The sequence below is a fragment of the Tachyglossus aculeatus genome, chromosome 9 (genome assembly GCF_015852505.1).
Source record: "Tachyglossus aculeatus isolate mTacAcu1 chromosome 9, mTacAcu1.pri, whole genome shotgun sequence".
In the NCBI taxonomy this organism is placed as follows: domain Eukaryota; kingdom Metazoa; phylum Chordata; class Mammalia; order Monotremata; family Tachyglossidae; genus Tachyglossus; species Tachyglossus aculeatus.
This window is the reverse complement of record NC_052074.1, coordinates 28,695,564-28,708,380: the sequence shown is the minus strand read 5'-3', so window position 1 is coordinate 28,708,380 and position 12,817 is coordinate 28,695,564. Positions and strand designations below refer to the sequence as shown.

Genomic DNA, 12,817 nt, shown 5'->3' with positions numbered 1-12,817 from the left:
CTCACTAACATGGTTGTTATATTGTACTCTTCCAGTCGCTGTGCTTTGCACAGAGTAAGCACTCAATAAATACGATCGATGGATTGATAGTGATTAGAGCATGATCCTCAGAGTCAGAATGATTTGGGTTCTAATCCCCGACTCCGCCACTTATCTGCTGTATGACCTTGGGCAAGTCACTTTACTTCTCTGTGCCTCAGTTTCCTCATCTATAAAATGGGGATTAAGACTGGGTCCCATGTGGTATGGGGACAGTGTACAACCCGATTTGCTTATATCCACCCCAGCGCTTAGTAGAGTGCCTGTCACATAGTGCTTAACAAATATTCCATTATTATTATTTTTATTATTAACTGGATCACTAATAGGCCATTTAAAGAGAATGAACCATAGTTCTGTGGCCCACAGGCTAGTGGTCTTAGTTCAATAACATTCTTGGTTGCTAAGCCCGTCAGCCTGTCTGAAAGTACCAAAGCGCTCGTTACGGGCAAGGACCGTGTTTGCTAACTCTGTTGTATTGTACTCTCCCAAGTGCTTAGTACAGTGGTCTGCACATAGGAAGCGCTCAATAAATACCACTGATTGGTAGATTGAAAGCATTGTCCCTTACTGCAGGTGTGAATAGGACAGAAGCCACACTTCCCGCCCCCACCAGACCAAAGGTGTTAAGCGCCGTCTCCCAGCCGCCAACCTCCCCCAACGTCACCTCAGGCCCCGCAACCAGGGAGGAGGACCGGACCATCACCGGCCCCGGGGCCAGTGGCCACCAGCAAAACCATCACCACAGCCACATCCAGACGGGCCCGAGGCCGCTGCCCCCGCAGGAGGCCATGGGCGGCGAGAGGTCCAACGTGCCAGCCAAAGTCCCCAAGAGAGGGTCCCCCCGGCAGACCGCGCACAGACATTTCGACATCAACGATCACCTGCCCTGGATGATCGTGCTTTTCCTCCTGCTGGTGCTCGTGGTGATCGTGGTGTGCAGTGTACGCAAGAGCTCCCGCGCGCTCAAGAAGGGGCCCCGGCAAGATCCCAGTGCCATTGTGGAGAAAGCTGGGCTCAAGAAGGCCACCGCCCCATCTCAGAATCGCGAGAAATGGGTCTATTACTGCAATGGACACGGTGAGTGCCCTCCCTTTGCCGCCGCCCCTTGTAGGCCTCATTACTCTCCTAATACATTTTGCTCCTCTAATAATAATAATAATAATGGCATTTATTAAGCACTTACTATGTGCAAAGCACTGTTCTAAGTGCGGGAGAAGTTACAAGGTGATTAGGTTGTCCCACGGGGGGCTCACAGTCTTAATCTCCATTTTACAGATGAGGTAACTGAGGCCCAGAGAAGTTAAGTGACTTGCCCAAAGTCACACAGCTGACAATTGGTGGTCGGGATTTGAACCCATGACCTCTGACTCCAAAGCCTGTGCTCTTTTCACTGAGCTAATGCCAACCTTCTCACTGTACCTCAATCCCATCTATCTTGCCACCGCCCCCTCTCCCAAGGCCTGTCTGTGGCCTGGAATGCCCTCCCTCCTCATATCTGACAGACAGTGATTCTCCCCCCACTTCAAAACCTTATTGAAGGTACATCTCCTCCAAGAGGCCTTCCCTGACTAAGCCCTCCGTTCCTCTTTTCCCAATCTGTTCTGCATTGCCCTGACTTGTTCCCTCTATTCATCCCCCCTCCTAGCCCTGCAACACTTATGTACATATCTGTAATTTATTTACATTAATGTCTGTCTCCTCCTCTAGACTGTAAGATCATTGTGGGCATAGAATGTTTCTGCTTATATTGTAGTCTCCCAAGCACTTAGTACAGTGCTCTGCATGCAGTAAGTGCTCAATAAATACGATGGAATGTATGTTCTGGGATCAGGGACTCAGAGGGTCCATAATCAGACTTAGAAGGGTTCAGTTTGGAGGAACTCCTGGCTGAGGAGGGCTCTGATGAGCATTCATCTGGGAAGGGAGATTTTGCAGCCTCCTTTGAACCCTCTGACATCCCCATGTGGCCAGAAGTTCCAGTTGGTCTGAGACAAGCTGCTTTCTGTCTTAGTCATGCCACATTTATTGTTGGCCACCTAGACAACAGATAAGGGTCCACTGAGAAATCCACCCTAAGGGACTATGGAATTGATTTCAGGTAGTCTGCATGAGTCTGAACTGCGCTTCAGATTCATGCCCCTTTCCACAGTTGCCCCCTCATTCCTCATCTTCAGAACATCCATTTAGGTGGGCCTTTGCCCATCAACAGTGGGTTAAAACACATTTTTTTAAAAATGGTATTTGTTAATTTCTTACTATGTTCCAGGCACTGTTCTATGCACTGGGGCAGATATAAGGTATTCAGGTTGGACACAGTCCATGTCCCACATGGGGTTCACAGTCTTCACCCCCAGTTTACAGATGAGGAAACTGAGGCACAGAGAAGTGCCTTGTCCAAAGTCATACAGCAGACATAGTGGAGCCAGGACTAGAACCCAGATCCTTCATACTCCCAGGCCTATGCTCCATTCATTAGGCCACACTGCTCTGTTGGATCAGTTGGGAGGGTCAGTCCATGGAGCCTGTGGTGCCCCCGTGGTGTGCTGAGCAGGTACTGGCTAGGCTGGGACAACATTCAATCAATAGTATTTATTGTACGGAAAGCACTGAACTAAGCGCTTGGGAGAGAATGGTATAACAAGAGTTTTTGCAGGAGACAGATGAGGTCATGGTCGTGAAATGGTGAAATCACTCTATGTCATTAGGTCATCAAGCATTTGCAGTCATCTCTTGTTGAACTGGCAATTTTTTTTCCAATTATTCCGCTAGTCTCTAAGCTAAACTGTGGCACAGAGAAGTGAAGTGACTTACCCAAGGTCACAGCAGGCAAGTGGCAGAGGCAGATGAGAATCCAGATCTCCTACCTCCCAGGCCTGGGCTGTTTCTACCAGGCTGGCTGGACCTTGTCTAATAAAGCTATTCAACTGTACTGGCCACCCAAGGCCAAGCAGGAGGGCATTTCATTCAGTCATTGAGTCGTATTTCTTGAGCTCTTACTGTGTGCAATGTATTAAGCACTTGGGAGAGTACAGTACGATAAACACATTCCCTGCCTACAGTGAATGGCATTTATCAATCAATCCTGTTTATTGAGTGCTTATTTTGTGCAGAGCACTGTTAAATGCTTGGGAGAAGACAGTGTAACAGAGTTGGTAGACACTTTTCCTGCCCATGGAGAGTTTACAGTCTAGAGGAGAATCAGATTTAAGTGCGTGAGTTCACAGTTTCAGGCTGCTGTAAGCTGAGACTGGGCCATTATACTGGTTCTGTATAATCCTCCTAATTCACCCAAGTTAATACGTTTAGCCTTTGGCTACGGCGGAGGCCTCTTTCACTTTAATGTATTCTTATTAAGGTTCATTAGAGGGAATATTACTCCCTTTATAGAGGGAAGGCTTTAGGACACAAAACGTTTTACGGATCACTTGCACCTAAATGACTCGTCGTCACATGTAGGATTTTCAAAACATGTAAAAAGTCATTTAAAGCACTTCTGTATCTCCTCTGGAGATTCTTGGTGGGGAGGTTGGGGGAAACTGAACTAGTGCTCTACAGATAGTTTATCTAGGTCTAGGAATTCATCCAAGTTTTATTACATTTAGATGGATGGCAAAGCAGTTTCTATATTTAGCAGTGAACAAGTGGAAGGCTCTGTGCTTCAAAGGGACATGAGAGAAGGAAAGAGGGGTGTTTTCTCAGGGCATATGGGACTATCTTGGGCCAAGCGACGGACAGCCACATCAGGTAAGACACTTCACTTCTCTGTGCCACAGTTTAGCTTAGAGACTAGCGGAATAAATTGGAAAAAAATTGCCAGATTCAACAAGAGACGACTGCAAATGCTTGCTGCCCTAATGAGGAAGAGTGACTTCACCATCTCACCATACCTACTCCTCGACAGGGTAAAGTGAGAAAGAGAAAGGGTCTCAAACACAGGCTGCCGGGATTCATTTGACTTGGACGTTTTCTTTCCTATTGCAAACCAGAATGTTACTCTCCCATCAAAGGGGGCAAGAGCCTTGAGGAGGGAGTTGTGCCCAGGAAATGATCAGAGTGTTAGTTTGTGCAGTACCTCTCCCATTCTCTCGGTTGTGCCAGCTTGTTCCCACTGGGCATGGAGTGTGCCCAGAAAGACTTGGGTTCTAAGCCCAGCTCTGCCACTGGTCTGCTGTGGGACCATGGGCAAGTCACTTCACTTTTTGAGTCTGTTACCTCAGGGATGCAGGGCAAAGTGCACTTTAAGGGTTTTTTTCCATGTGATTCCCAAAGGCAAGCCCTCTCTACTGACCAGATGGTGGACATTCACTACCTGAGCTGCACATATCCTGACCCAGAGTGAATGGTCAATCAACCCCTTCTAGACTGTAAGCTTGTTGTGGGCAGGGAATGTTTGTTATATCGTACTCTCCCCCCCCACCCCCCCGCAAAAAAAGATGGCATTTGTGAAGCGCTTACTATGTGCCAAGCATTGTTCTAAGCGCTGGGGTAGATACAGGGTAATCAGGTTGTCCCCATGGGGCTCACAGTCTTTATCCCCATTTTACAGATGAGATAACTGAGGCCCAGAGAAGTGAAGTGACTTGCTCAAAGTCATGCAGCAGACAAGTGGCGGAGCTGGGATTAGAACCCATGACATCTGACTTCCAAGCCCGGGCTCTTATCACTGAGCCATGCTGCTTCTAAGTGTTCTGCACACAATCAGTGCCCAGTGAATACTATCGAATCAATTAATGGCATTTATTGAGCACTGACTGTTTGCGGTCCACTGTAGTGAGCGCTTGGGAGAGTACAATAGAGCAGAGTTGGTAGACATGCTCCCTGCCCACAAGGAGTTTACAGTCTAGAGGAGCAGAGGCCTAAAGCTGGACGTGGAGCAGCAGGTGTGGTGAGGGCAGTTCTTTGGCTGGTGACTGATATGACTGAACTCCTTGTCTTCTCTCCCAAACCCTGCCCTCTCCCTGACTTTCCCATCTCTGTTGATGGCACTACCATCCTTCCCGTCTCACAAAGCCCGCAACCTTGGTGTCATCCTCGACTCCGCTCTCTCATTCACCCCTCACATCCAAGCCGTCACCAAAACCTGCCGGTCTCAGCTCCGCAACATTGCCAAGATCCGCCCTTTCCTCTCCATCCAAACCGCTACCCTGCTAATTCAAGCTCTCATCCTATCCCATCTGGACTACTGCACTAGCCTTCTCTCTGATCTCCCATCCTCGTGTCTCTCTCCACTTCAATCCATACTTCATGCTGCTGCCCGGATTATCTTTGTCCAGAAACGCTCTGGACATATCACTCCCCTCCTCAAAAACCTCCAATGGCTACCGATCAATCTGCGCATCAGGCAGAAACTCCTCACCCTGGGCTTCAAGGCTCTCCATCACCTCGCCCCCTCCTACCTCACCTCCCTTCTCTCCTTCTACTGCCCAGCCCGCACCCTCCGCTCCTCCACCACTACTCTCCTCACTGTACCTCGCTCTCGCCTGTCCCGCCATCGACCCCCCGGCCCACGTCATCCCCCGGGCCTGGAATGCCCTCCCTCTGCCCATCCGCCAAGCTAGCTCTCTTCCTCCCTTCAAGGCCCTCCTGAGAGCTCACCTCCTCCAGGAGGCCTTCCCAGATTGAGCCCCTTCTTTCCTCTCCCCCTCGTCCCCCTCTCCATCCCCCCGCCTTACCGCCTTCCCCTCCCCACAGCACCTGTATATATGTATATATGGTTGTACATATTTATTACTCTGTTTATTTATTTATTTATTTATTTTACTTGTACATTTCTATCCTACTTATTTTATTTTGTTGGTATGTTTGGTTCTGTTCTCTGTCTCCCCCTTTTAGACTGTGAGCCCACTGTCGGGTAGGGACTGTCTCTATGTGATGCCAATTTGTACTTCCCAAGCGCTTAGTACAGTGCTCTGCACATAGTAAGCGCTCAATAAATACGATTGATTGATTGATTGATTGATACAGCCCACCCTGCACCCTCCGCTCCTCTGCTGCTAATCTCCTCACCGTACCTCGTTCTTGCCTGTCCCGCCATCAACCCCCGGCCCACGTCATCCCCCGGTCCTGGAATGCCCTCCCTCTGCCCATCTGCCAAGCTAGCTCTCTTCCTCCCTTCAAGGCCCTACTAAGAGCTCACCTCCTCCAGGAGGCCTTTCCAGACTGAGCCCCTTCCTTCCTCTCCCCCTCATCCCCCTCTCCATCCCCCCCATCTTACCTCCTTCCCTTCCCCACAGCACCTGTATATATGTATATATGTTTGTACATATTCATTACTTTATTTATTTATTTATTTATTTATTATTTATTTATTTATTTATCTTGTATATATCTATTCTGTTTATTTTGTTTTGTTAGTATGTTTGGTTTTGTTCTCTGTCTCCCCCTTCTAGACTGTGAGCCCACTGTTGGGTAGGGACTGTCTCTATGTGTTGCCGACTTGTACTTCCCAAGTGCTTAGTACAGTGCTTTGCACACTGTAAGCGCTCAATAAATACGACTGATTGATTGATTGATATGGCCCCCTGTCCCACCCACCCACAATCCCCTTGGGGTTTAACCAGCCATCCCGCTCTTGCAGGAAGTGCCAATAGGCAGAGATCAGAGGGAAATGGAGGAGGAAGAGGAAGGCAAATGACCACTACTGGGATCCATTTCACCACAGCCCCGGCCCCCCCAGCAGGTGGGGGCTTCAGCAGGTGGGAGGAAGTAACCATTGGGAACGAGGGGACAACTCAGCCAATCACTGCTGGCTCCGAATATCCAGACTCAGAGGGCTCCATGGCTGTGAACTCGTTGGTGAGGAGTTCAGGTGAGAGTGCTTACCACCCCCACCTCGACGCCCGGGAGTTTAGCCTTAGTCATTGAAAATAGCAGCTGCATCTGGATAAGAGGGAAAGTGGCCACTGCCCTTCTTAGCCTGTGGCTTTGTCGAGTGTGACTGAGATTTGTCAGCTATCACTTGGCCATTATTTTGTTTTAATGGTATTTCTAAAGCACTTACTACGGGCCCAGCACTGTATTAGCACTCAGGTAGATACCAGGAAATCAAGTTGCACACAGTCCATGTCCCACGTAGAGCTCACGGTCTTAATCCTCATTTTACAGAGGAGAGCACTGAGGCCTAGAGAAGTGAAACGATTATGCCCAAGGCCGCATAACAGACAATTGGCAGAGCCTAGATTAGAACCCAGCTCCTTCGGACTCCCAGGCCCGTGCTCTTTCCATTAGGCCATGTTGTTTTGCCATTGACCGTCTCTATATGTTGCCAACTTGTACTTCTCAGGCGCTTAGTACAGTGCTCTGCACACAGTAAGCGCTCAGTAAATATGATTGAATTAATGAATGAATGAAAGAAAGAAAGAATAAACATCTCTTCCTAATTTGCTGGATTGCTGGATGTCAGTTTAGCCAAAAAGGGATACCTGAATTTGAGAAATAAGCATTTTCCTTCCACGTTAATGCCACTAGTAGCTAAGCGTTCTTTTCCGGGGCACAGATAAGCTACCCCCAACCCCCAGTGGGCTATTGAGAATGAGGGAAAGAGGACTGAGGTGCACAGCAGGGAAAGAACTTGAACTTAACACTGTTATTGGGTCAGATCAATAGTCCCCCTAGACCAATTTTCCGTCTCTGCCGGTGACCTGTAGACGAAATTCCTTTTCAGCAGGGATTGTGTCTACCAATTCTGTTGTATAGTACTTTCTCAATCACATAGTATAACGCTCTGTACCCAGTAAGAGCTCACTAAATACCATTGATTGGCAATAGGGAGCTTAGGGGAACTATGGAGTAGTTGCCCCCTTTTAGACTGTATGCTTCATGTGAGCTCAGAATGTGTCTACTAACTCTGTTGTACTCTCCCAAGTGCTTAGTACAGTGATCTGTACATAGTAAGCACTCAATAAATAGCACTGATTGATAGTTCTGCACCAAGTACTCAATAAGAAGCAGTGTGGCCTAGTGGAAAGAGCATGGGTTTGGGAGTCAGAGGACCTAGGTTCTAATCCCAGATCTTTCAATGGCTTACTTTGTGACCTTGGGCAAATCATGTAACTTCTCTGTACCTCACTTCTCCTGTACTCCTTCCTACTTAGACCATAAGCCCCATGAGGGACAGGGACAGGGCAAGTAGCAGAGCCTGGGATCAGAACCAAGGTCCTTGGCCTCAGAGATATTTGTTGTTAGCAGACTAGCAAGTGAGAGAGCAGGACAGGTCTGGGGAAGATGTTTTTTTCTTGCTCCATTAGTAACATGAAACCAGAGCAGTTGGGATCCACAAGGTAAAGAATGTGTAAAATAAGCAACCCAAAGATGTAATAACTCGCCTAGAGGTCTTAGTGATGACGCTTATTAAGTCCTCTGGGTACAAAGCCCTGTGCTGGTAATGGGGAGAGAGAGATCAGGTTGTTGATTCAGCAGTGTTCCTGGCCCAACGGGGCTTGTAATCTCTAGGGTGCAGCAAGAGGAGGACAGAAAGGTGAAAACTAACCATAAATTCAGCAAAAAACAATAATAATGATAGTGCATTATTGATCATCTTGTACTGTCCCCAGTCTTTTGTACAATGCTCTGCACTTAAATACTTAATACTGGTCACGGTAATAAGAATTTACTGCAGGATATCCACCAGCTCCTCACTAGCTTAAGCCTTTGAAGCAGTTCTTTTCATCTGGTAAGTTGTGGGCAGAGAATGTGTCTGTTAATTATTATATTGTACTGTACCAAGCACTTAGACCAATGATCTGCACATAGTAAGCACTAAATAAATGCTACTGATTTTTAAAAAATGGTATTTAAGCACTTACTATATGCCAGTCAGTGTACAAAGCACTGGTCCCACATGGGCCTCATAGTATTAATCCCCATTTTACAGATGAGTTAACTGAGGCATAGAGAAATGAAGTGTCTTGCCCAAGGTCACCCAGCAGATAAGAGGCAGAACTGAGGTTAGAACCCAGGTCCTTCTGACTCCCAGGATTGTGCTCTGTCCACTAGACTATATTGGTTCTCAGGAGTTCAGGCTGTTTCCAGCTGATCCAAACAAAACAACCTTTACATGACAGTTTACAGAGGTTCTGGGCACCTTAGAGTTGGGTCACTGCCTTGCATCTTTTTATGTGTTTGTTTTGATTCTAGAACCTCGCCATCATCTCCTCCTTCTCCCACACCCTCACAGTCTACCATACTGGTGGCCCATTTAAGAGGCAGCTGATGGGAGCAGACATCGAGGACCTGCAGAAGCCTCCTGCTTAGAGCCCTTTTCTTAATTTGAAAAATGAGTAGCTATTATATTTATTGCCCCCTGATTTTCATATTTTTAGTGTCAGGCACTGTGCCCATGGTTTAGGTTGGTATTTGCACAGCTCTGCTCCCTTGATGTTTCTTTATGAGTGGGTTCTTTTCCCCTCCCTTTCCTCCCCAACTCTGACTTTTCCTTGCCATCCTCCCTTGCCTAGCAAGTTTCTGTTCTTGCAGACTAATGGAAAGTAGAATTCTTGAGGGAATTCTCTTTCAGTTAAGGAGATTTTGTAGAGCAGGGTCTCTATTACAGAGCCTGATGCTCTGACCCAGGGTGGGAGAGCCCTGGCTTTGGCTGAAGGGAGCACAACACTTCTAGCAGAGGGTGGGGGCAAGGTGCTGCTTATCTGCCACTCCAGTATGTAAGCATCCCAAAAGGAACATGGTGGGAGGGGGATGGTGGTAGGCCTTAGGGATGTGGAATATTGTAGATCTGGGCTGCCCTCTTACTCATCATGCCAAGGGGTGAGCATGGCACTTCTTTAAAGCTCTCACCTTGCTCCCTCCTACTCACCTCATGAGTCTCCTACTACAACATAGCGCACGCACTTCACTCCAACACCAACCTTCTCACTGTACCTCAATCTCGCCCATATCTCCACTGGCCTTTCTTCATTGTCCTACCTCTGGCCCGGAATGCCCTCCCTCCTCATATCTGACAGACAATGACTCTCCCCACTTTCAAAGTCTTATTGAAGGTACATCTCCAAGAGGCCTTCTCTGACTAAGCCCTCCTTTCCTCTTCTCCCATTCCCTTTTGTCTCCCTGACTTGCTTCCTTTATTCACTCCCAGCCCCACAGCACTTATATTCATATCTGTAATTTAATTATTTATATTAATGTTGCCTCCCCCTGTATACTGTAAGCTCACTGTGTGTAGGGAATGTCTGTTTATTGTTATATTGTACTCTCCCAAGAACTTAGTACAGTTCTCTGCACACAGTAGGTACTCAATAAATATGATTAACTGACAATATCAATCAGTGCTATTTATGTGCTTACGCTTACTATGTGCAGAGCACTCTATTAATCCCTTGGGAGAGTAGAATAAAATAGTTGGTGGAAGTGTTCCCTCTCTGCAATGAGCTTACGGTCTAGAAGAGGAGACAAATATTAATATAAATAAATAATTTGTAATATAAAATTTAAAAATATGTATATAAATGCTATGGGGTTGAGGGTGGGGTGAATATCAAATGCCCAAAGGTCACAGATCCAAGTGCATAGCTGTGACTGTGAACCTGTTGTTGGATAGGGATTGCCTCATTTGTTGCTGAATTGCACTTTCCAAGAATTTAGTACGTTGTTCTGCACACAGTAAAGCGCTCAATAAATACTATTGAATTAATGTGGAAGGAAGAGGAAACAGCAGAGAAGAGGACTTAATAGGGGAAGGCCTCTTGGAAGAGATGCAACCTTAATAATGCTTTGAAGGTGCAGAGGGTCATAGTCTGCCATCTATGGAGGGGAAGGGAGTTTCAAGCTAGGGGGAGAATGTGGGAAAGGGGTCAGTAGTGAGATACATGTGTTCTGGCACAGTGAGTAAACTGGCACTAGAGGAGCAGAGTGGGTGGGCTGGGCTTTAATAGGAGATCAGCAAGGTGAGGTAGGAGGGGGCAAGCTGATTGAGGGTTTTAAAGCTGATGGTAAGGAATTTTTGTTTGTGGAAGTGGATGGGCAGCCATTAGAGGTTCTTGAAGAGTGGGAAGACATGGACTAAACTTTTTTTTTTAAATGATCCATGCTGCAGAGTGAAGTATGGACTGGGGTGGGGAGAGACAGGAATTAGATGTAATAGTCAAGGTGGGGTAGGATAAGGTTAGGATAGCGTGGTAGCAGTTTGGATGGAGAGGAAAGGGTGGATTTTAGCAAGGAGAGTGCATCTACCCAACGCTTAATACAGTGCTTGGCACATAATAAGTGCTTAACAAATACCGCAATAATTATTATTACAACATGCTCTGTCCTATTTTTGAGTCTTGTAGCCCTCTTATCCCACATATTTCCTGGAGTGCCAAACTTCTAGGATCCTGGGACTGAGTCAGTCGGTCCACAAAGAAAAGAAAAGTGTCAGCTCTGTTGGAGTGACAACAGGATTTTTCTTTGGTAGTAGAGTTCTCATTAAATTTTTCTTGGAGCATAACTGTTTCTTTCCAGTTACATCCACTTGTTGCTGGGCTCTAGGGGAAGCCAGTTCCCACAGCAGAGAGGCTGGAATCTCAGAGCGGTCTTTCTTTAGTAGGAGGCCGGTGGCTGTCCAGTAGCAAAGCGAGGGGATAGCAGGCGGGCTTCGTGTTTACTTACACTTCCCAGACTTTCAACAGGCGTGGCCTTAAGTGGTAATGGAAAGTGGAAATTCTTGACTGCATAGATTCCTTGACTTCTGCAGGTTCCAGAAGACTCCCTCAGTGAAACACACAGGAGGCTTCTTAGGCAGCTCAGATGTTTCGGAAAGGAAATAGGCTTGAAGTGTAAACAGAAGAGAAGGGCCACTTGGGGTGAGAAGTTGCCTTAGTGAACTTGACTAGTGTGCCACTGTTGTCTTGCAGGGTACTTTTGTACAAAGGAGCATGGTTTTAATAATAATAATATTAATAATTGTGTTATTCATTCAATCGTATTTATTGAGCGCTTACTGTGTGCAGAGCACTGTACTAAGTGCTTGGGAAGTACAAATCGGCAACATATAGAGATGGTCCCTACCCAGCAACGGGCTCACAGTCTAGAAGGGGGAAACAGACAACAAAATAAAACATATGTTATATGTTTAGTGCTTACTATGTGCCAGGCACTGTACTAAGCACTGGGAGGGTTACAAGCAAATTAAGTCAGACACAGTCCCTTGTTCCACATGGGGCTTGCAGCCTTAATCCTCATTTTACAGTTGGGGTAACTGAGGCACAGAGAAGTCAGTCAATCTTATTTATTGAATGTTTACTGTGTGCAGAGCACTGTACTAAGCGCTTGGGAGAGTACATTATAATAATATGACAGTCACATTCCCTGCCCACAACGAGCTTACAGCCTAGAGTGAAGTGAAGGTGACAACAGTGGACAAGTGGCGGATCCGGGATTAGAATCCAGGTTTTGAATTTTCAGTACCCTCTTCTCCACTGCTTACAGGACAACCGCGGGCTTGGTGGAGAGGACTTCAGCTCCTAATTAAGCTTTCAGAAGCACTTTGAGCTTTTAGGAAAGAGACACAGCATCTGTCATCTCCACCCAAATGCACTGAAGCTAAGTACAAACTGGTGGGTTTGAGGTTAACTTTGTTAATTATTGAAGGTGGCATTAATTATTGCAGTGGTGACTGGAAATCTGTGCACACCTCCCAATTAGTGTCTCCCAGGTGCTAGGTAGCCCAATGCTGAGAATTCATTGCCACCTGCCATAATTAAAGGGAAAGTGCGTTCATTCTTTCAACTAACCCTGGTTGTCTGTGAACACAAGGCAAATCCTTCTGCAATACAATTAAGAG

General features: G+C 46.8%; 1 protein-coding gene across 1 annotated transcript in view; it reads left to right on the top strand.

Annotated features, from left to right (window-relative positions):
* Positions 1 to 12,817, top strand: part of TNFRSF21 (TNF receptor superfamily member 21) — a 57,080-nt gene that overhangs the window by 17,795 nt on the left and 26,468 nt on the right. The window contains exon 3 of the mRNA XM_038751450.1: positions 616 to 1,119. Coding sequence (XP_038607378.1) covers positions 616 to 1,119 — 504 coding nt within the window. The remainder of the gene's footprint in view (positions 1 to 615; positions 1,120 to 12,817) is intronic.